Source organism: Thermobia domestica, chromosome 13, assembly GCF_964235325.1.
Source record: "Thermobia domestica chromosome 13, izTheDome1.hap1.1, whole genome shotgun sequence".
In the NCBI taxonomy this organism is placed as follows: domain Eukaryota; kingdom Metazoa; phylum Arthropoda; class Insecta; order Zygentoma; family Lepismatidae; genus Thermobia; species Thermobia domestica.
In genome coordinates, this window is record NC_137466.1 from 138,063,765 (window position 1) to 138,087,155 (window position 23,391).

At 34.6% G+C, this 23,391-nt stretch overlaps 1 protein-coding gene across 2 annotated transcripts; it reads right to left on the reverse strand.

Moving 5' to 3' along the window:
• Nucleotides 1–1,365: 1,365 nt before the first annotated feature.
• On the reverse strand, nt 1,366–22,275 carry LOC145668567 (cytochrome P450 9e2-like). 2 transcript variants are annotated; one of them, XM_081736559.1, is made up of 5 exons: nt 22,136–22,275; nt 11,309–12,276; nt 9,059–9,283; nt 6,156–6,407; nt 1,366–1,960 (listed from the first exon to the last, which is right to left on the reverse strand). In XM_081736559.1, the coding sequence occupies exons 2-5, from the start codon at nt 12,240–12,242 to the stop codon at nt 1,782–1,784; spliced, it is 1,590 nt and encodes a 529-aa protein (XP_081592685.1). In that variant the 5' UTR covers nt 12,243–12,276; nt 22,136–22,275; the 3' UTR covers nt 1,366–1,781. The 2 variants fall into 2 exon arrangements, with proteins under 2 accessions (XP_081592685.1, XP_081592684.1); XM_081736558.1 differs by having other exon boundaries at nt 22,074–22,255.
• Between the last annotated feature and the right edge of the window lie 1,116 nt (nt 22,276–23,391).

Genomic DNA, 23,391 nt, shown 5'->3' on the forward strand with positions numbered 1-23,391 from the left:
TTAATTGCAATCGTTCGTCAAGACGGATGTAAGTGAATTTTCTACGCTTCTCCAAATTGCAGTCTAAGCCCTGTCTCGCGAAAGCATGAAAACTAGCTGTCGCATCTGCTTTTAATACACTCACAAGCTCAAAGATATGTGGTGTACTCTTAGATATGGTGCGATTTAACTTATTGTGCCAACGGGTTCCGACTTCATTAACAAAGTGCTTATTTTATTCTTTGCTGTGGAGAATGACTTTATTGTCCATACATTATTTCCGAAAATAGAGATCTTGATCAACTTAGCCGCAGAATGCCTTGAAAGTCGACCTGCAGAGACGATATCAATTTGGAGTGAAAACCAGTAACGCATTTTAGTCTGTTTTCGCAAGATTATTTGTTTTTCTGAATTTTTATTTTCATGTACTTTAATTTGCTATTATTTTCGTTATTAGTTTTATTTTATTTTTGTAATTATTTTCCTCTTCTTTATTATAACGTGTGTTTGTTATTTTTTTCTTTTTTCTAGCTTCTTTAGTATTAATTGCAATTGTTCATATTTAACTTGTATTTGCTCTTTCTCTGTTCTTACTTAGTTCATACTTGTTCTGTCCTCCCTCCCCTTGTAGTGAAAGGAGTTTCAGGGTGAATCACGTGATTACAGATGGACCGTGTGAAAATGCACCACACGTGCTGACTGATTAATGCGATAACCAGGACCGTGTGAAATTGCTCGATAATGAGCACCGTGCGAGATTGCACCGTGTGAAAATGCACGGAATCGTTATACCACACTCATTCAGTGAAGAATCGTGAAATGAAGTGGAGATGTGAAAACTGTTCTACAGATCCTACAAATTCGGTCTTATTCGAGCCAATCTTTCTGATTGTTGTAATTTTTATAAAGATTATTGGAAAATTTTATAATTGACTCTACTCAGGTTCTATCCGTGATTTATCACTTTTCCCTCTGAACTGCGAATATTATTTGCATAAATCTTATCAATTAAAAAGTAGTTTTTTTAAAAAAAACTTGGTTTCAATTAGAAGGTTACAAATTATGCCCCAAACTTAGTTTACGAAAAATTTGTAAAATTATTTCCCCGTAGCTGTCCGGACATTGATCATAATATTTTTCCTCTATTTAGTCTTTAAGATTTCATTTATCAAAGAAAAGTTAGCTGAGCAGTGAATTAGGACCTAACATTTATATTTTTTCATTTCTTCTTTGATATATTGCAGTACAGAGCGAATAATATCATTTATGAGTAATGTGGGTAAATATATAGTCTTGTTTCATCTATTTTAATACATAATAAAACATATCTATCAATTTTTCAATTGCTTAAGACTATATACTGTATATTAAAAGAAATACTAATAAAACAATTTACATATTTTTATATTAAAAAGTTTATTATGCACAATTATAAAAGGAAAGTTATAAAACTAGTAGTAATACTTACGTAATTTACCTGATTACAGAAAGTTATACTTTCTAAGAATAATGTCAATTATAATCTAATATCCAAATTAGGAAACTAATACATTTATAAACCTTAATGTTCCAAACAAAGCAAGAACATGCTGGTGGAATGTGTGTTCTCGACTTCTTCTTTTTCTCGTTCTTCTTATAGGAGTGTAATGTGTTCTCGACTCTTTCAAGTACGTTGTACCTACAAAGTGTGCATTCATTCAATTTTTCAGACGCACTTCGAACTTTCTTAAAATGTTTGTTTAAATTGGAAATATACCAAACTCTTCGAAAGAAATTATAAAAGTTTTTCATTTGTTTTGTAATTATAACTTTTTATCAGTTCTCTTGGTAAACTTGAGCCAAGTTCCACCTTTGTTAGAGAGAAAGAAATTTGTTGGATCCATACTTAAAGGAATGCTAGTCTTTCCACATGTATGGACGTTGTACTGGGACAGTAAAGCTGCGAGACATACCTTAGTCTGCATCAAAGCAAAACGGTTACCTGAAACAATAACATTATTAAATATTATATACAAATGTGCAAGTGGATTAGTTAGCTACATGTAATTTTATAAGATAGGTTTGTAACAATTTTATGCACATACAATACGTTAGTTGGTTAAGACTCCCTACACCTTATTCCAACTAATTTGTAATGATATACCTAAAAATTTAAGGTTATAATTCCTGTAAATATTTTTAATTTAAACGTGACCGAAGTCAATAAATATGAAACAACTGAAACAAAAACAAAAATCAACGAAGTCTCCTTATTTATACACAGATATAGTCTGGAAAACAACTTTTGACTGGTTCTTTATCAAAATAAATGTAATCTCTATATGTAAAACACGAAGTCTTGAGTGTCTGATTGACTGACTGACTGGTCAACGCCTAGGCCAAATCTCAACCTAAAAGGTTGAAATTTGAACAGGGCATAGAATTTTTGACATAAGCTCCCACTAAAGAAGTGCTTTTGGAAAATCGATAGCAAACGGAGGAAGAAAAGTGAGTATCAATATCCTAAAATTTTAATATCTTGGAATTTCTGAAGGTTAGAGACATGAAATTTGTTATATTGACTTTCGATTTTTGGAAATTTAGACACGGGTTTCAGCGTTTTCTTGATATTTAACCTAGGAGGGAAGAAAAGGGAGTGAGAAAAAGGAGTAGGAATTAAAGTTATTATAATAAAATGTACATATGTCGGGACTCTTAAAATTAAAGACATGAAATTTGAATTTTAGACTTGGCATTTAAAATAATTAGTCACGTTTTTAATTATTATTTGATATCTTCCGTAGATGGAAAGAAAAACCCGGGAAGAAGAAAGGTGGAATTACAATTGTTATAATTGGATGACTATATCTTAAATTTGTTAAGGTTAGAGACATGAAAGTTCGTATTCAGATTTTACATTTAAAATAAAGACGTGTTTCAGTGTTTAAAGACATTTCAGCCTTTTTCCTTCCCGCCCATTTCTTCTCTTCCTTCCAAAGAGAAGAAAAAGGCGGGAATAAAAAATGGTAGGGCTTGCAATTGTTATACTAAGATAGTCGCATCTCGAAATCCTTTAAAATTAGACATACGTTAGGGATATAAGAGCTGCAAGGTCACATACTAAGCAAATACCGGCGTCTGGAGACTAACTCCCAACTGGAAGAAGGCTAGTTTTATATATTTTCGTGAAAAAGAAATACTTCTTGATTTTTTACGTATTTTCCTAATCAATATTATATGTGCATTTGTTGGTAAAAAATATTTCCATTATTATTCTTCGAATTTCCGACTAGGCAAACAAGACAAGTTGACTAATACCGTCGGACTGAGAAAGACCGCATTTTTTTTTAATTGTTATTGTTACGTTTTTCGTGTTGATTGGTTTGGTACATTTCATTATTACTCTAAAATAACAAAAATTACTATGTCAAAATTTCACACTCAACAGTAATCAGAAAGCTTTGCGTGACGTCATCTAGTCACTGACTCCAAAGATACCTTTATATACTAAAAAAGCAAATGTACTTTTAAGCAATCTGTGGCTGAAGCGAACTTACAAAGATATGCTGGGACAATTTCACTGGTGAACAGCTTATTACTGGTGGATAGGTATAGTAAGCAACCTCAAAAACAATTTTCAAAGTGATTTACCAGTTCATCAGTTTTTACAATTCTCGGCTGCACCATATTGTTCCCCACACTTAAAACATATAGTGTGCTTCTTCATATGCGTCTTGCATACAAAACGAGCACACTTGTCACACTTCACAAAAGCTGATTTTGTTTTTTCCCTTCCACAGAACTAACTTTTCATAGTTGGAGGTTCATTTGAAGTAGAAGCTTGTTCCTCAGGTCCTTGTTTGTAGCGCTCCAAGTAAACAGAGATATCATTAAGCAATGATTTTATTTGCGCTCTAGTTGTCAGTAGCCCTTTCAGTAGTTCTATCACAATTTTTTTCTGGAAAATTCTTCTTCTTGGAATAGAAAATTGCTTGAGGCCATCGCTTTGTTACTCGAACACACATGTAAGACATGTGTCCACCCCACCTTGGTTATATTATAGTCAAGAATGATCTCCGGCTTACTCGTAGCTGGGTCAATAGTTTTCGTGTCATGCACTGCTTTCTCGAGCTTCCTAATGTACAAAACAATTGTTTTGTCATCGCTGAAACCAAATTCTGAAGTGTCCACTGCTCGGTGATTGTTTGGCAGAAATGATGGGGGAAATTCGGCCTTGTTCCTTTTCGAAATACCAACCATATTTATTGGTTTCGCTAGCATATCTTTAGAAAGAGATATACTAATGTACCAATTGTCAGTTGTCACATTCTTGTTTGACTTTACGGTGGGAATAACCAGTTTTTTCACTATATCCTTCGGTTTATTTCAAGCTTGATAACGGCCAGGTGGCTCCTTGCCGCAGTAAACCTCTAAATTACTGCAGAAAAATGTTTTGGTATCACATATAACAAACATTTTGATGCCATATTTGGCCGGCTTGGTTGGCATAAACTGCACAAATGAGCATCTCCTCTGAGAGGATCCAGCATTTCATCTATGGTGACTACTTCACTAGTTTCATAACTGTCAATGCATTTTTTTTAACAAAAGGACGTAAAATGTTCATGATTCCAGCAAATTTGTCGAAGCGGGAACGATCAAACCTTGTGGCTGGATTGTAAAATCTCATACAGCGCATCAAAAACAAGAAAAGTCTAAACTCATAGCAGTCTTCACAACAATTACGCCAGTACCATCACTTGTTCAAATCTCTTATTCGAAATTAGCATGATTTCGTACACCTATCAAATATAAAATTCCAAACAAAGCCATTAACTCAGTTCGATTTGTTGGTAAACAATCTCTGTCTCGAAAATATTTCATTGAAATTGTATTCATGTACATGTTGGTATATTTCAAAATTGTATCGAACATCTCTGTGTCGAAAGCTTTAAGAAAGCATCAAGTTCATTTTTTGACACCCCGACCTTTAGGTTTTGTGCAGGTAACTTTTTCCACTTAGGTTCTGCGTTTTGTACATATCTCTTACTTCTGTTATACTCCAAATAGTTTGTAGATTCTTTCCAAGGATAAAATGTTGGTCACTAGACACCACATCATTATCTTCTTCCCCTTCTATTGCACTTTCCTCTGAATGACTATCATTTTCAATATTTTCGTCAGTTAAGTCATTGTCGCTATCAGACTTAGAGTTGCTACCATTACCCTCTTCCTCAGACAACTCTTGAAGAACACATGAAGTATCATTCAGCCTTAACATGTTGGAAAACACTCATAAAAATAAGATATTTATCGAAATATTTGTTCTCAAAAATCGAACATAAGTGGTCGCGTGTTGTAAAAAGTGCAACAAAGACGTCCCGTCTCGGCCAAATGGAGTTTGAAGACTGAACCATGGCGTGGCAAGGCCTGACTTCCCTTGGATTGGTGGCATACATAAGGTATACATAACATAGCTAGTTTTCCCACTTAATCGAGTAGTGGCGTGCAAAAAAAGAAATAACACTGTTGTACTTCTTACAACAGCGCGACTGCCGGAAGGTTAAGACCACTATTATGATTTTTGTGATGTTTGCCCTCTCTCGACGCTACTTTCATCACGGCACGCGTCCACCCTAGAAACAGGTTTGCATCAGAGCAGCAAAATATAACGTAGAAATCTTCGAGCAAAATCTTACTGCTGTAACGGAGTTACATGAAATAGTAAAAACAATTTATTAAAATTATTAAGTAAATAAGCTAGCAAACATTTTTCTTTTCAATCAGTTTCGAACTAATAGGATTTCCAATAATTTACAAAGAATTATATAGTCTGGGTATCAAAGAAAATTAAATTAAAATTGGGAGCTCGTTTTTAAGTTAACAGAAACACTTAAAGGTTTTATACATTAGTTTTGCTCGAGACTACGAAGTTCTATGTACTAAGGGTGCACTTATGCTAATTCAGTCAGGAACATGTTTGCATTTACATCAGACTCACCATTCTTCTCACTGTTAGTGTGTTATTCGATAATCATTGATTAAAATATAGTAATTCATACTAAATATTTTAAATTTCTAGTTTCCATTTTTAACATAAGATTACATTTGTTTATAAGCAAGTTTACTTGTTATTTATAATTTGTATTCTTTAACAACTATGCAAATAAACTTTGAGTTTAAAAAAAGCAACATACCAATACACATTCGGGGTCCCTCTCCAAAAGGCAGGTAAGTAAATGGACGTCTAGTTTTATTATTTTCCTCGCTAAATCTCTCAGGATCAAATTTCTCGGGATCAGGATAATATTTAGGATCCATGTGAATTCCGTAAATGGAAATTTCAACTTGTTGTCCTTTTGTCAAAGTCACCTCTGTACCTGGAATGGTATATGGCTTTGTGCATACTCGATCTGTGACTGGCACTGGTGGATACTTGCGAAGAGTCTCTATACGTTGGAAGAAATAGAAGAAATATAGTTAACGTTATAATATATCCGTAAACTCGTAAATTTACTGACAAAAATAACTATATATCCATATATATATATATATATATATATATATATATATATATATATATATATATATATATATATATATTGACACTCTTTAATAAACAATTTATTTATTTATAGAATATTCTAGACAGGACCGAAAGGCAAATTTTATAGAAGAAATGTGAAGTTGGCAATTATTTATATAACATAGATATTCAAAATACCACTCTATCATTGGCGTCGTAAGAATATGAGAATCCTGTGTTCCCGACTGGTTAGTCTAAGGATTCTAATCCAAGAACTCTCAACTACGTGACGAAAATACCAAATAGCCTATATTCACATTATATAAAATAGCATTACTATTTTCGAAGAATGTGTGAAGGCGATTTGTTATCGTTAGGTAGACGCTATAGAGACTATGTGGATTTACGTAAGCTGATTAGAATTCACATTATTGTTTCTGAGTTTTCTGTCCAAAGGATGATGTTATATACCTACTCATTTACCTTACGCCTGTTTTAGCAGAAAGAACTATGAAAAAATAGACGTTTCTTCTCTTTATTGTTCAAAATAGTGAAAACTATACCTTAAGAAGATATAATAAAGGGATCAAGTTAGATAGGAATACTGAATCAAAAAAATGATTAATTATGATTTCATTGCAAAGATACGAAGATATTACTCATATTTACTTTCACTACTCAGTAAATTGGCCTTATGAAAAGCACTAGGGCTCATAGGCGCCCGAAGAAATTTTTTTAAATTGTTTTTTTTAAATTTGTATTAAGAAAATCTTAAGAAATTTGTTTTCGTGAGCCGGGTGAGGGACGCCCATACTTGGGCTTCCTAGTACTATTTTTTTAAGCTTGTAAACTCATAAATTTGACCCTTTAATCTTTAATTGTTTTCAATTATCTGTGCATTTCGGAGAAAAACTATACAGTACATGATGAATTATTCTGTACGTTTGTAAATCTTCCTGTAAACTGTATTGAAGCTATCTGTATATTACAGCATGCGATTTAAATGCAATAAACCACATTGCAGCTTCTGTACCGTAGTTACACTGCTTAATTGTACCTTCTTTAAGGTCATTTGACATACTGACTTGTGAGTGGAACAGTTGTGCAGCTTCTAACAACCAAATGATTGTAGTTAGAGATATAATGGAATATATAGTGGATATATTTACTTAATATTTTTATAATTCAGCATATACTCATCTTAGATCACGGTTGTAATGGAGGCTAAAAGTGTGAGTATGTGTTATGATGTTGAAAACGGTCGAGAAGTTATTTACCAAAAAATCTAGTAATATATCACTGATGTCAGCATTTCTCGACAAGCAACAAAATCAATTTCTATTGGATTACTATAAGAGAATGTATCGGTTCATAACTTTGTGTGCTTTGTCGATTCGTACAATATATTCTAGAAATGATATTTTTAGCATAGCACTAACAATATTCGTATGATTGTCTCAACCAAACAATATTCTTAGCCTTTAATTTCGTTATTTTTGCAGTATGTTTTAAGATTGTTGATAATACGTTTTTTATTTTTTTTTATTTTTGCAATACAGTAGGACTAGTATGGTTGTGGTAAACATATGGGTGTTGTTGATTCTATGGTAACATAACCATTCGTAGAGTACAGAACACATTATTTAAAATCTGTGCCTTAAACCAAAACTCCTCGACAGAGGATGACAAGACAAGAACACATTACCTTTCACTTCTGTTACTTTTACAATACATTTTGGTATTTACGCAATATCCAAGGATTTAGTATAGGCAACCATAGGGATATTATTGACTCGATTTTAACAATACTGTTTTTGAATGAGTTAAGCAGTGTGAGGAAGTTGTGAACAATTGCCGCAAATACTTCCATCCTTGCGATAATCATTCACAAAGGCCTCGGGCGAGGGGGTGAGACAATAACATATCATACTGTCTATTATGAGGTTCTACCATGTTATTAAAAGAAGTGGCATTTGCTGTTCTTCTTTAACTGTTCACCATCATCATTGTAGAGACCACAAAAATGTGTAAAATATCTTATTAACAACTATGGCATTACGGAATGTGATATTGACAATCAGTAGCTAATAGTGCTATGTATGTATGTGAGGATGCAGGTATGATCACACACACATTATCGAGTGAAATGAAGCATAGGATTATTTCTGCTGAATTCACAATTCTATAGATTATTTTGTAACGTACTGTTGATGAATAAAAATGGTAATAAGTGTTTCATAGATGTTGTAACATATATGAGTAGTCATCAGTTAACATGTGGAATGTTTCATATTGGTTAGCAGTGACTGGAAGTTGAAGAATAATTGCATGGTGTTAATGGATGTTATAGAAGGTATCGTCAATTATAAGATATCTGTAGTGGCAGATAGAAAGATATACGTATCTGGGTATGTGATGGTAATTGTCTAAGTGTAAATTGACAAATGTTTGAGTTAGGCTTATTTCAAGATTGTTTATTCTTGTTTGTATATGAGGCTTACGTGCTCTGTATGTGTACTGCTTGATTGATAACAACAAAATCCATTTAACTTATAACACTACATTCCAACATACCTGAAATAACCTTGTGCAAATACTCCATTTCCTGAATAACTCCTTGGTATGTGAGTTTCCCATCTGTCTTTTCAACAACTGTGTCTATTTCTTGTTGCAAGCGCTTTTGAATATTTGGATTTAGAGCTAATTCATACAAAGCAAAATTTAACGCCGTTGATGAGGTTTCGAAACCAGCAACAAAGAAGACAAATGCTTGAGCTGTCAAATCGTCGTGAGAAAGTTCTGAAATAATAGAAACATTAAAATATATTTGTAAAGAACTTTAGAATAGTCTTAAATTATGTAGCCCAATGCTTCTGTTTTGCCATTAAAAAACTATGATTCCCGAATCCATGACTAACTCTACCAACTCCATCAGAGGTGACCAATAAATTATATACAGTTTTGATTCTTTTTAAAGTAAATTTTCCCTTTTCAAACTGAAGTAAGAAGATTGTACGAAATTCCTGTATGTCTTACAGACGTATTTTTTCATGCTACAATTAATACTAATATTACCCTTATATAGAACCTTATATCAATCAAATATTTACTACAATATTAAAATAATAATGCTTATCATTGTCCAAGAATACTATGCGACTTGCACAAACACATTATACACGCTAGTTCTTATTCACATAGAAGTTGGCAATCCCAACACATAACGAACATAACGTAAAAAGTATGCGACTATGAAATCCTGATATTTGTTTCAAACCCCTTTTCATCCGAGTTTCCAGGTAATGCTATTCTGATATATGCAAAATTCCTGAGAAATAGATCGCATGACCGATAGTAGATTATAGTATTTTAATTTTTATAATTAGTAATCTTGCACAGATAAAATTTATGGTCTTCCTAGTTACTATTCGATTGCTCACTAAATGCTATCCACTTTTATCAATGTCTTTTTATTTTAATAATGCAGTTCCTCAGCACTCACATACAATGTGAGAGGCAACTAATTATCTTTGTAGCCAATTTTGTTTTCTTACAGTACAACAAATAGAGTTCCTTCACAAACTGTTTCTTGTACTTCAAAGGAAAGGTTACATCATTTGGCACTCAAAGGATGTTCAAGTGTGTTGAGACTTACTACGTTAGTGCGTTACGTAGAAATTATTTTACAAACGTTTTCATAGAACATAGGAATCTTTCTGCTATAATGTTCTGAATACAAAACAATTTCTGCAAAACATGTATTTTAGTAACTAATATATTAGCTATAAACCCAATAATTGTAAAACTTCGCTTTGTTTAGTTGCACAGTGTATTCAAAAGTCTTAAGCAGACCGAAAACCTTTGGGGGAAACGGTACTTTATGATAAACTTTGACGTTCTTATTTACGCAAGCTGAAAACATACACAGGGGCATATACTTAACTAACACAAAGCACTCCGCGATGGAATGTGGACTCCAGAAGATTTTAGGGGAGCGTCTTCTATCACATCTAGAAATTATCTTGAAGTCTTTGATATTTGGAAGAATTAGGGGTGTTATACTGCCCCTTTATCATTTAGTGAACGTAGATTATTTATTACTAGCAGCGTTCACCCCGCTTCGCTGCGGTCACCCCGAAACGCAATAAACTTTGTTACTTAGATAATTTTTACTTTTTCGCTTTCAAGTGATATGATAAAAACCATAGAAGATTGCAGTAAATGTTAACATTATATCGCCTGTCATTTACGTTAACCCGCCCCGCTTCGCTGCGGTCACCCCGGAACGCAATAAACTTTGTTACTTAGATAATTTTTACTTTTTCGCTTTCAAATTGCAGTAAATGTTAACATTATAGCGCCTGTCATTTATGTTAACCCGCCGAGTGACACGGTCATGCGGGTTGCATATAAATACGTTTATTTTTATACCTATGATGAACTAAGAAAGGATTTGTACGTTATGGACACTTGAATGGTCAATTATCTCAAGACACTGGTAATTAAAAATTAAAGTGATATGATAAAAACCATCTAGGGTCCAAATCCTAATAACCCCCCAAAAATGAAAGAAATTGGTTCAGCCGTATTAGCGTGATGAGCTAACAAAGGATTTGTGCGTTCTCTTTTATATAATAGATTGCATATGAGGAAATATTATTTTTCTTCCGATTATTAGCAATCGTGTCCTTTAATAGTACTAACACGAAAGGGTTTTCCCCATGCAAGTAAAACTTTTGAAGCTTCAGAGAATATAGCCAGTATATTGACAAGACTAATATAGAGCTAGATAAATAGATAATAATATAGATATTTAATACTCACCTATATTTATATCTTCACCTGCTATGTGCCCATTCTGTACCTCTGGTTCATCATCTTCATCATAATCTACTTTTCCTTGATTTTTCAATTTAATCAGTTGATCCATGAAATCGTTTCTTACTATATTGTTGTTCTCACGGTGATTCATTGTATCTTTCACTAAATTCCTAAAGAAGTCAATTACTTTCTGTTTAGTGAACACTAATTTAAATTTTCTGGGAAAAGATAGCATCACCACAAGTTTCAAAGTGTCCAACAAACCTATTGGTTTTGTGACTTCCTTACCCATTACTCTAAATTCAGAATCAGGGTGTTTAATAGTATTTTCTTTGAAACCAAATGCACAGGAGGCAATAACATCTGTTGTGTATCTCGCCATTAGATCCCTTACTTCAACGGGTTCACCATTTGCTGCGGGGCCTTCTAGATACTTCTTCAGCTCCTGACCACATTCAATAACGAACTGAAACATCTTTTTCATTTTACCAGAGGTAAATGTTGGCGTTAACTTAATTCGCATATTCCTCCAACGAAGACCTTGAAGAGCAAACAAGTGTTTTGCTTGTAAAGGGTCTACTTCCTCATTTACAAATGCATCATGATTTTGGAAGTGACTGAAATCTTTAACCATCATTGTTTTAATTAATTCAGGATCACGCAACAACAGCAATGGCCTTTGAAGCAAAAATACACCCCCAAATTTGTGTCCATCTAATTCATTGTATAGACGTCGGAAAAGTTGTCCAAAATTTGCACGTCGAAAAGTAAGGTCTTTAACATTACCAAAGAGTAGTGAAGGCTCTACGTACGGTACACCTTTCTTCTTCCAGAAGCTGTACTTATAAGTAACATACAAGTATGCAACTCCTATGATGGCCACGAGCAGTGTTATGAAGTATGGTAACAAATCCGAAAGATACGTTGAAAATCCCATTTTATTCTTTGTAATGCTGACCTTCAAACTTGACCTGTAAAAGAGAAGGTAAAACATGACCAACATACGTATGAATTAATGTGTGTTCTATTGATTTATTTCTGCTTCTTTAATGATACCGAAGTTAAATTGAAAACATAGATAAGACTATTCCTTAAAATTTCAAAAGATTTTGGACTTTTAATGAGGTTCAAAACCATCAAAATACATATAAGATCTGCAACTAAAAGACAGTTTCAATATGTCATTCTTAAGATTTATTCGTTTAAGACAAAGGAAACATTTGAACATGTTGATTAGTTCAGGAAGCAATTTTTGTGTTTCCTTAAAAAAAATGTGGAGCAGATGGAATATTCTGTCTGTTTGTATTGCAGGTGCATCAAAATATTGTAATAAAAGTTTTACACGCCAAAGGTTTACTTTCTTTACTGAAGTCCAGAACTGTGAACTTATCAATGATTTATTTCTATAAAAAATAATGTCTTACATTTTTTTGAGTATTTTATATAATATCTGGTTGTCTAAAAAGTGTTGAGCTTTTGGAGGCTAAAATTACAAATACATATCCGGTTACACCATAATTCCGCCGCTTTAGGACTTAGATGGTTTCTGATCAAAAGTTGTGACCCATGGTAAGGAAAAGGCCTCTTTTCAAGTTAACTTAACCATATTCAGGGAGCTTTGAAGAGACCTAAATGAATAATAGTCCGACGCATCAGGTCCGGTCTATACGACGGATGCGATAAAACTTCTCAGCTAAATTTTCTTAATTTCTGACAGGCCATTAAAGATGTTTGGAGTCTGGTGTTGTCAACTTGAGGTACGGCACCATTTCTCTTGACCAGCTACGGCCGTTTCTTTTTGAGCTGCTAGATGAGCTCGCCCTAATTGTCAACAGTACAGGTAATAGTCTATCCTCTTGGCCGGCGACAGCAGCTGGTGATGCACTATGTCCTTCCGGTCCCATTAACCCTTTCCGGATGCTGGCTTTTTGGGCATTTTTTTAGACTTTCAGTCAAGCAGCTACTGCATCGTCATTATTTATCCTAGGATCATGGTTCATGCCTCATTCTCTTCAGAATAGAGCTGGCTTTCAAATGGTATCACTTGCATGCCCATACCATATACCAGGAGAGGGAAAATTGATGTCGAATGGAAAATTTTGAGGGGGAAATTTTTTTGTCCAACTTTGGGCCCCCTGCCCCCCCCCTGTGTGAACGTAGAGATCAAAAAATCTGATAAATAGTACTTGGTAAACTAAATGCGTGTACCAAATTTCAAGTTTCTATCTTAAATAGTAAGGGCGGGAGAAATTTTATCAGGAATTCCCACAATGCCCAAAATTACCACAAAACACTTTGATCTCAGGGGAAAAATCCTGAGACATCCCTAATTACCCTAGGGTCATGTGTCGCCTATATTCTCTTCAGCTTAGAACTGCCTTTCAGGCGGTATGACTCACGTGTCTCTATCATGTATGTAAGGCGGGAAATTCTCGAAGAAAGGGATGTTTTGGTCTAAAAATCCCTTTTTTCAACTTTTGCCCCTCTGGACCCCCCTGTTTATACGCAGAAAACGGAAAAAATCTGGTAAATACTACTCGGTGGACTGAATGTTTGTGCAAAATTTCAATCTTCTACGTGAAAAAATAGGCCCACCACAAAAAATGTGCCGACCATGCCCCATTTTTTCCCTATACAGAAGTATATTTTGATAAAAATTCACTGAGACGGCCCTAATTATCCTAGGATAATAATTCGACCGTCATTCTCTTCAGAATGGAACTGCGTTTCAGTCGGTATGACTCACGTGTATCCATCATGTACGTTTGGCGGGAAAATCACGAAAAACGGGATTTTTGGGGTCTAAAAATCCCTTTTTTCAACTTTTTCCCCATCTGGACCCCCCATGTTGTAATGCACAGGTCTGCAAAAAATCCGATAAATACTACTAGGTGGACTGAATGTTTGTGCAAAATTTCAATCTTCTACGTGAAAAAATAAGCCCGCCAAAAAATAATGAACATAGGCTTCATAAGGGAAAATTTATATTTCAAAATTATGACGTCATCACCTCCTATGTCTGGACGCAGGAAGGTGTGAAACCATACGTAATGTCTTCTACAATGCCTCTGGATTTGAAAAACAAAATAAAATCCGGACGAAAAAGCTCAAATAGAAGAGAAATAATGCAATGTACCATGAAAAACGCGCATGGAACAAAATGTACCAAAAGATCCCCAAAGGGTTAAAGTGTGAAGCTTCTCCTCGCTCTATCACAATCTTCTTCACGCTCGATCACAATCATAGGATATCCATTTTTTATCACGCGTGACCAACCACTTCAGAAATGGCTTTAATTAGTTATGTTTCAGTTGAGATTGGCGGATGAAAATACGACGAGTAAATATCCTTGAGTAAAGATCATTGTGGGCCCCAAACATCGAACTTCCTTTTTGTATCCAGCTTTGTCCAAGTGGTTTAACATTTTTAGGTGATGAATGTTTAGGTTGTTGGCAATGTCATGACTGCTGATCTTTCTTGACCTTCGCTAGAACATTACCCACGTTTGCTGTGCTTAGTCTCCCACTGCGAGTAGAATTTTGGGCATCGAAATTTCCAGAACGAAGGCGAGTTAACTATCTTTTAACTGTTGTTGTTGTTGATTATGTATCGTGTCCTTAAACAGCACAGATTTCTTCATGATTCTGCAAAATGTGTGCGACTTTATGGAGATAAAATTGTAAAATCTAACTCAGTTTGCCAGTAAGTTTACTGATTTTCATGGCGTAATATCGTACGTCTAATTATAAGATTCCAACACTTTTTTCTCATCTACAATTTCAACCGTCAGCTGTCAAATGAAGTTAGGCCGACGGATAGTGACGCATACATCCTGAGATTTGAGACATTAGTAACTTCAATACCATTTAGACTACTTGATAATATTACATATTATTGAATGTTTTAATTTAACAACTGCTTTTTCTTCGAGAATAAACTTACTAATAGATGAATGTTCTGTTTCAACCTCGACAAGATAAGTAATCCTCCAAAAGGGAAATATTTAAGTTTCAACCATACCACAACAACGCATTATCAACCTTCTGAGCAACATGAGAGAACATTACAAAGGATGCATGACTGTTCCGTAGTGATCACATACCTTTCTAAGGCCCATTTCATTCTTGTGTAATGTCAGGGGGTCCATCATGAGTCGCAGTGACTTCAATGTAAATTATTGTTTCTGTGTAAAAGTGTCATTTTTGATATTTTAATCACTTGTTCCTTCCTATTATTTCCAGTATAATACCCTAATACTACTTTCTATACATGATTCAAGTTCCATTTATCTATACAGGGTGTTTCAAAACAACACCAACAACGATTGGGAGGTGATTCCTGACACCAAGATAAGACAAAAAGTTTAGACCAACTTGGGTGCACAAATGCTCCCTTTCGGAGTTATAAGCTGCCGAAAACATGAAAAATTGAACTTCAAAGATCCATAGCTCCACAACAATGGGACCTACTGTAGTCGGGTCAAGACTTTACGTAGGAACTAATATGTGCATTATCCAAAAATACCTGTTTCAGAATCCTAAGGTACTCACATAGCAATTTTTGCATAGGGAGTTTGGCTAACATTTCCCAATAGTGAAACAATATCTAATGTTTTAAACATTTCCCAATAAAGAATGAAAAGCAACGCTTACTATAAACTTTCAATATATAGCCTATAAATTGGTTTCAGTTATTTATGTTGCAAAAAAAAAGTAGAGGGCCTAGGCTAAATCCCGGCCCCAGGATAGATCTTCCACTGGATTTGTGTGTTCTTTCGTTTTGAGGTGAGTTTTGTTGTGCGAGTAGTGATCATTGTGAGGAATAGAATTATTCTTATATGATTTAGAGTTGTAATCTGTAGACCCTATGTGTTTCTGCTATGTAGTTTTCAAGTTTTACGTTCTAGGCTTCTGGGTCATATATTCGTTGCTTTACGTTAGCAATATAATTTTGCATACACATAATTTTGTCGTCGAAAGGAATTAGGAGTTACAGTTCAGGGGTTTCGACATATATGATCATAATTTAGCATGTCAAGTAGAGATGCAAAAAAGCCGGCTTTTTTGAATCGATGGTTTTTTGCACATAAAAAGCCGGCTTTTTTGAAGAAAAAAACAAGAATTTTGGAAATTTTGGCTTTTTTCATTTTCATGATTTTTTCTGTTTAAATAGCTTTCTTATAGTATACTCTAAAGTTAAATAAGATTCCATGGCCTGAATGCCATATTTCGCTCTGGAATTCACCATCATGATGGATGGAGCACATGGTTTATGAATTAAAGTAAACATAAAGTACGTAGTATTTGAGGGCAATTTTAGAAGCTATTTAACTTGATTTTAACTTCTGAATTATCGACATTTTTTCTTCTCTAGATCATTTCCTTTTAGTCATCCGTGTTTCACTTCTTAGAGCTTAGTACTCTAGCTTCTAGCACATAATTAAACTTATGTTTTTCAATATATTCATCAGAGCGTACGTTTTTCAATATTCTATATCTGTCAGAGCGTACTTCCACATTTCCGTTATACTGTAGCTGTCCAATGATTTAACAATAATCTTCCAGACACAACTTTGAATACCATTTGATAGAAATAATCAGTATCAGACTTAGAAAAATATTTGGGAGGGTTTTTTCTGAATAATTTTTGGTTTTTCTAAAAAAATTCTAACTTTTATTTAAGAGAAGCTTAAGTTTATGAGTACAGGCATAACAAATATTTCGTTTCGTTTGTATATTCAGCTGTAATCTTCAGATACAACCTTGAAGACCATTTTATACTGATAATCAGTGGCGGATTTAGAAAAGTGTTTTCGGAGGGTCTTTTCTAATTAATGCTTAGTTTTCTAAAACTTCCTAATTTTTTATTTGAGGACAGCCTGAAGTTTATGAGTAAAGGCAAAACAAATATTTAGTTCGTTTTAGAAATTCCATAATTTCGGGGTAGAGGCTTCAATCCGGAAGACATACCCACCCTAACCCTCTTCGCAAATCCATCACTGCTGGTAATTAATAATAACAAAGATTTAAAAACGATTAGAAAGTAAGTCGGCCAGGACTCACAGTACACGCACTATCTCTACATTCATAGATGGAATTAAGAAAAACTTTCGTCAAATTGGTCGAATGCATGATTAAATCCCGGACTTCACAATGGAAACGCGAAACTAACCACTCACTCATGTCTGTTGTGGAGTTGTGCTTAACTTAAATGTACTCTCTCTCTCTATGGCCACAAAAGCTCTCCATTGACTTCTGTCCTTATCCAATTCAATCCAGTTTCTACTCTGTATTCCTATTTCTGCTAAATCCATCTTAATATTGTACTCCCATCTGGGCCATGATTTTCCTAATGGACGTTTCCCGATTGGATTTCCAGTTAAAACTTTGAAAATGTTCCTACTTTCTTCCATTCTGGCTACATGACCTGCTCATATGAGCCTCCTAGACTTGATGACTCTAACGATGTTTGGTAAACCGTATAAATTATGTAGTTCCTCCTTATGAAGTTTCCGCCATTCCCCTTCCTCTTGGGTCCATTTATTCGTCTCAGAATTTTATTCTCAAATAATTTCAATCTGCGTTCTCCCTTCAGTGTAAACGACCATGTTTCATAACCATAAAGCATAACAGGCATGATTATCATTTTATATATTTTAAGCTTTAAATTCCTTGACAGAATTCGCAACGACAAAATATTTTGAACTGAATATTAACAATAATTCCCTGATTTTAGTCGACATTTAATTTCTTTGTGGGTATGATTTTGGTCTGGTAATACTGATCCAAGATATTTGAAAGTATCCACTGTGTCGAAAGTATTAATTGACATTTTAACGCATTCATAATTTGCCGTATTACGATCCGTGTAAACTTCCTCGTATTTAGATTTCTCTGCATTTACTCATGTCCCTGCAAGCGTTTAAAAAAGCCTCTGCATTTCTTTCGATTGTTCTCCTATCAAACTTACATCATCAGTATACACCATAACCTGGTCGATACCATTCAACTCTAGGCCCTAGTTCCTACCTTTGATTTTTCTTATAGTGTACTCGGGAACAAAGCTGAATAATAACGGCGATAACGCATATCTTTGGTTCAGGCCAATCTCGAAGTAGAAGCTCGCATTTTTTTACTCGGACTTTACTCTGGAATTCACTTAAAGACTTAATAAATCTAGCTTTTTCGGTATTCCAAATTCTGTAAGAATGTTGTACAATGTTTCCCTCCTTACCGAGTTGTAAGCCTTTCTAAAATCGATAAACAGTTGATGTATTGGGTAATATATGCCCATTTCTTTTCGAGTATTTGTCGAATGGTAAATATCTGGTCGATTTCGACTAAATTCACACTGATAATCTCCAATAATTTCATCTGCGTATGGGGTCAATCTTATTAATAGAATGTTAAGAGAAATGCCTCGATAATCAATTTTGTCGTCTTTCTTCTGAATTGAAACAGTGATTGATTCTTCCACTCTTTTCAAATATATTCCATAGTTTTTCTTTTTTGTAAAAAAAAAAAAAAAATCGTAACTATATGTTGAATTTTCTTGTTAAAAATTTAGAAACCTTTAGCACTGGGTAAACCGTGATGGTGGTTATATATTCTACAGCCTAGGAAACCATACGCTCAGATGAACCGTCTATTACGTATATGATCCATGAACAGAAAATTCGATACTTTCCCGATTCTAAACAAGCTTAACTAGCAGTCAGTGCATTACAGAATTTGGGAGCTTTACCGATTTTGCAGATCCAAAGCACCTGATATTTGGTAACAGATTATTATTACGTATGTGATCAATCGGTGAAAAATTTATTCGAAATATTCATACAATATATATGAAAGTTAAAACAACTGAAAAATTTCAAGAATGTAAGGAAACACCCAAAACGAAGCTCTTGATGTGCAGATTTCTCTTATGTTTTTCTTCACTTTGCTTCAAAAAGAGGGTGTGTGATATTTTGAAGTAAAAATACTACTCACAATTTTGCTAGTTATTTGTGTATCATTTTTTAAAGTACTTATTGTATATAAGAGGTTAAAATATTATTACATATATTGGTTATTCCTTTAGAATTCATAATGTAAATATGTTAAGAATTTTAAAAAATCTTTTTGAAATTCATGGTTTATTTTCGAGGTTTCATATTATTATCTGCATCAGCCACTATTTAAATGAGTTCTTTTTATTGTAGACAAGCGAAACAAAGTCTGCTTTATCAGTTTAAAGCAAAATTTTCAAAAAAGCCCAAAATTTCCCAAGCAAAAAAAAGCGAAGCAGAAAAAAACGAGTTTTTTCCAAAAAAGCCGTTTTTTTCCGATCCCTTGCATCTCTAATGTCAAGTATCTCTCGGTGATCATATTACTAGAGGTAGCGCGGAAGGAACGAAGAAATGGGAAGAATAGAAATGGCTTGGCATCTTGTTCGATACCATTCCTGAATTTGCCTACTGTGAATTAGGAAAACCCAGGAAAAACTTCACTCAGTATGACTGTTCTGAAAAAAACTTTTACACCTTTCCACACGTGTTCCCACTGGGAACCGAACCTGGAACTGCAAGGACGAAATGCGAGAGTGTTAGAGACTAGAGTTGAGTTGATTTTAGTTTAGAGTCCCTTTCAGCAACGAGGCTATATGAGACGTGGACCTATTGATTAACGTGGAATCCGAACCACATGAGCTCCCGCCGGGAATCGAACCCGGGTCTCCCACGTTGTGTTAGAGACTAGAATTTTATAGTCGTTTGAGTGATATTGATTAAGCAACAAACGAAACCATCTACTGTGGTATTCTTGTTAAGTAAGTGATAACCTGGGGGTCGTGGTAGACCGTTCACCTCTAGTGCATGAGGTCTTTGGTTCGGTTCCAAGCTCACGCCAAGTGAACTTTATGGTGGACAAAACACCGTATGCGTGGGTTCTCTCGGGGTTCTCACGTTTCCTCCCACTTTCTTCATTCCACCACTTCCTTCACTTTAATTTAATATTACTTGAAATGAAATGAAATGAACTATTTCAGTTTTACGTCCCACGATTATCCTGGCTAGGCTAAAGGAGACGGTGTTGATGAGAAATTAATGAAATGGTGGAAGGAAGAAAGTGGGAGGAAACGGGAAGAACCGAGAAAACCTACGCACATGGTGTTTGTCCACCACAAAGTTCACTTAGCGCGGGCTGGGATCGAACCAAGGACCGCATGCATCAAAGGTGAACGCTTTACCACTAAGCCACTGCGGTTTAATATTACTTGAATTAAATATTACAATTATCACTATTTTATAAAATATAATTTTTACAAAGTAAAGGATATTTAAATAGATTTGAAGAAAATATTAAAATCCCAGTTCAATTCTAAGAAATCACAAAAATAATTCTACATAGAAATCAATGGGCTAAAAACAATAATGGATGAGGTATTCAACATAGTTAATGTATATACAACGTAGAATTTTTAGAATATGGAGTTTATTTTGGGTATTTAGTGTGGTGTCAAGCATTTTTTTCGTCTTACTAAGACATGATTTATTTGGGTTTTGCATTTGTTACCTTGATCTGTTGTCATCTTGATCTGGTTTGGCATCTTCATCTAGCGTAATACCTACATATTTTCCCGTTTCCTTTGAATAAATATATGTGCTCTACCAAGTATTATTGATTTGTTGATATCACAAATTGTGCCTCAGCTATTTGAGTAGAATGAAAGAATATGAGCTTTCTAAGGTTAAATTCCATCTTGCACGTAGAGCATAATAAGTGAAAGTTGTTCAGTGCTTTTCCGAATCTCCACAGTATGATTACAAAGCTGAGGAGGGTGTTTCATATGCTGTTGTCCTCACATTTACTGTCTCATAATTTTCGGGATGTCATTTACGTATAGTAAGTAGGTAACCCCTTTATGAAGCAGTCATAATACGAGAGGTGGTGAGACTAAGACGTTAGGTTCATTTATCACTCGTCCTTTTCAATGCTCTTTATTTGCTCTCTCAGTTACGAATACCGCTCCAGACTCCTGATTGCTACAAAAGTTGATCCCACGGTATAACATGTTTCTGAATTTCGGTTCTGAATATGTGCGAGCGGTCCCCGATTCTATTCCCGGTGGGGGCATTTGGTCGAAAAAGTGTAAAAGCTTTTTTCAGGCCAGTCATTCTGAGTGAGGTTTATCTCAGTTTCCATCATTCACAGCAGGCAAATGCCGAGATGGTAAATAACATATAGATCCCAAGCCGTTTCCTTTCTTCCTTCCCTATCACCGGATTGTGTGATCGCTGAAGGACGTCATCTCTCATACGTGACGGGCTAACATGGCCATAGATGCCGAAAACCCAGAAATCTAATTCTTAAATCCTAAATCCTAAATCTCATTGTGAATATCGTGAAAACTGTCACCTATGCTTTATTGGAGGCACTAAATGTTTCAAAGTAACTGTGTCTTCTTTACGTTTACCTTTCTACGGAAACTTACTTTCTGGATGCAACTCGTATTGCAAAATGTTGTACACAAAATTTAGATGGAACTGTAATAACGATCCCTATGTAACACTGACTTTTGCAGTAAAAAATTCATCATTTAAAAGAAAATGTGGACTATCATATAGTGGAAATATCTTAAAATGTAAACGTATGGAAGCACTCATAAGAAAACGCTGTACTCGAACGTTTCTATGTATACAATAACCCTATTTTAACTGTTGCAGTATTATTATTTTGAAAATATACTATAATCAACACACTTAAAATAATAAAAGTACAAATTGTTTTACCTTCCTTCAGCTCCTAGATCACTCCGATTACCTTCCTTCAGCTCCTAGATCACTCCGATTACCTTCCTTCAGCTCCTAGATCACTCCGACTGTTTTGGTCAAGTACACTATCAGCTGCGCAATGTTTCGGCAGAATATAAACAGAATGCTTATCACTTTCTCAACCAGAAATAGTTTTCTTTGTTCTGAATACTTTAAGTATTCTTAGTACGGATTACGTAAGTGCAGAGGATATTTCGGCGAATCATCGTGTCTGATATACTACGTAATGTGTTATCTCCTTCGTCTCTCATCTTCTTATTGGTTTCAAAGAGATGTTTAGCTTTTAATATACAAAGCACGTTCGCATCAATCAAAGAGAACTTTCAAATGCTCACGAGTTGTCATATATGGGTATGATTAAACTATCCAATTTGGATTTTATATCTATACATATATCTATTCCTATATATGCCTATCTATCCATCCATCCACTCATCTATCTATCTATCTATTTACAAAAGTAGGTCTAATATAAGACATGGTCACCGAACTAAACTTTTTTACACTCCCTTCTTAATTTAGATCGTACCTTGACTTCATATGTAGGGATAGCTTGAGTTTAGGTAGGTAGTGTAGGCAGAAATAATTTAGATGCTGAACGAAAAAAAAAAAAAGACCAACAACCTATAAAAAAAAATTGTAGCAAGCTCAAAATTGTCGCATGCCATGCCATTTAGTGTGCTGAATAGCAAGCTAAAATCTCACAAAAAAAAAATCTATATTGTGGAAAATTGTACAGGGTGATTCGAAAGTCATGGAAATTAAGAAAACGCAGTTTACAAAAAAATCACAATTTAATCGTAAGCTAATGATAGTAGAATAAAGTTTCCCCTGTTCAAAGTTGTACAATTTGAAATATTATATTACAAACAAACTGACTGTACCAATTGTCATCTGTGAAGTTTAAAGGATGTGTCAAAGTTACAGTGTGACCAACTCCCTTAACCCCCCGTTCCTTTCGGGATGTTCAACAGGGAGCAAAAGTACGAAATTGAAAAAGAAAAGCAATAAAAAAAAAAGTATACGTCTGCCATTCAACCACGGATCAAACCTTCGTTGAGGTCAGTGGCGGATTAAGGAGATAAAAGCGGGGGCACAGCCAAAATAGACTATGACAGTTATAAAATGAAATTATTATAAACTTTAAAAATATATATAAATAGGCCTAGTACCTTAAATTATTCTTGTCACTGAATAGACTGGGGAACCTAGACCCCGGCTCCGGGATACATCTGTCACTGATATAATCCAGGAGGAAATAGGGGTATATTTCGCC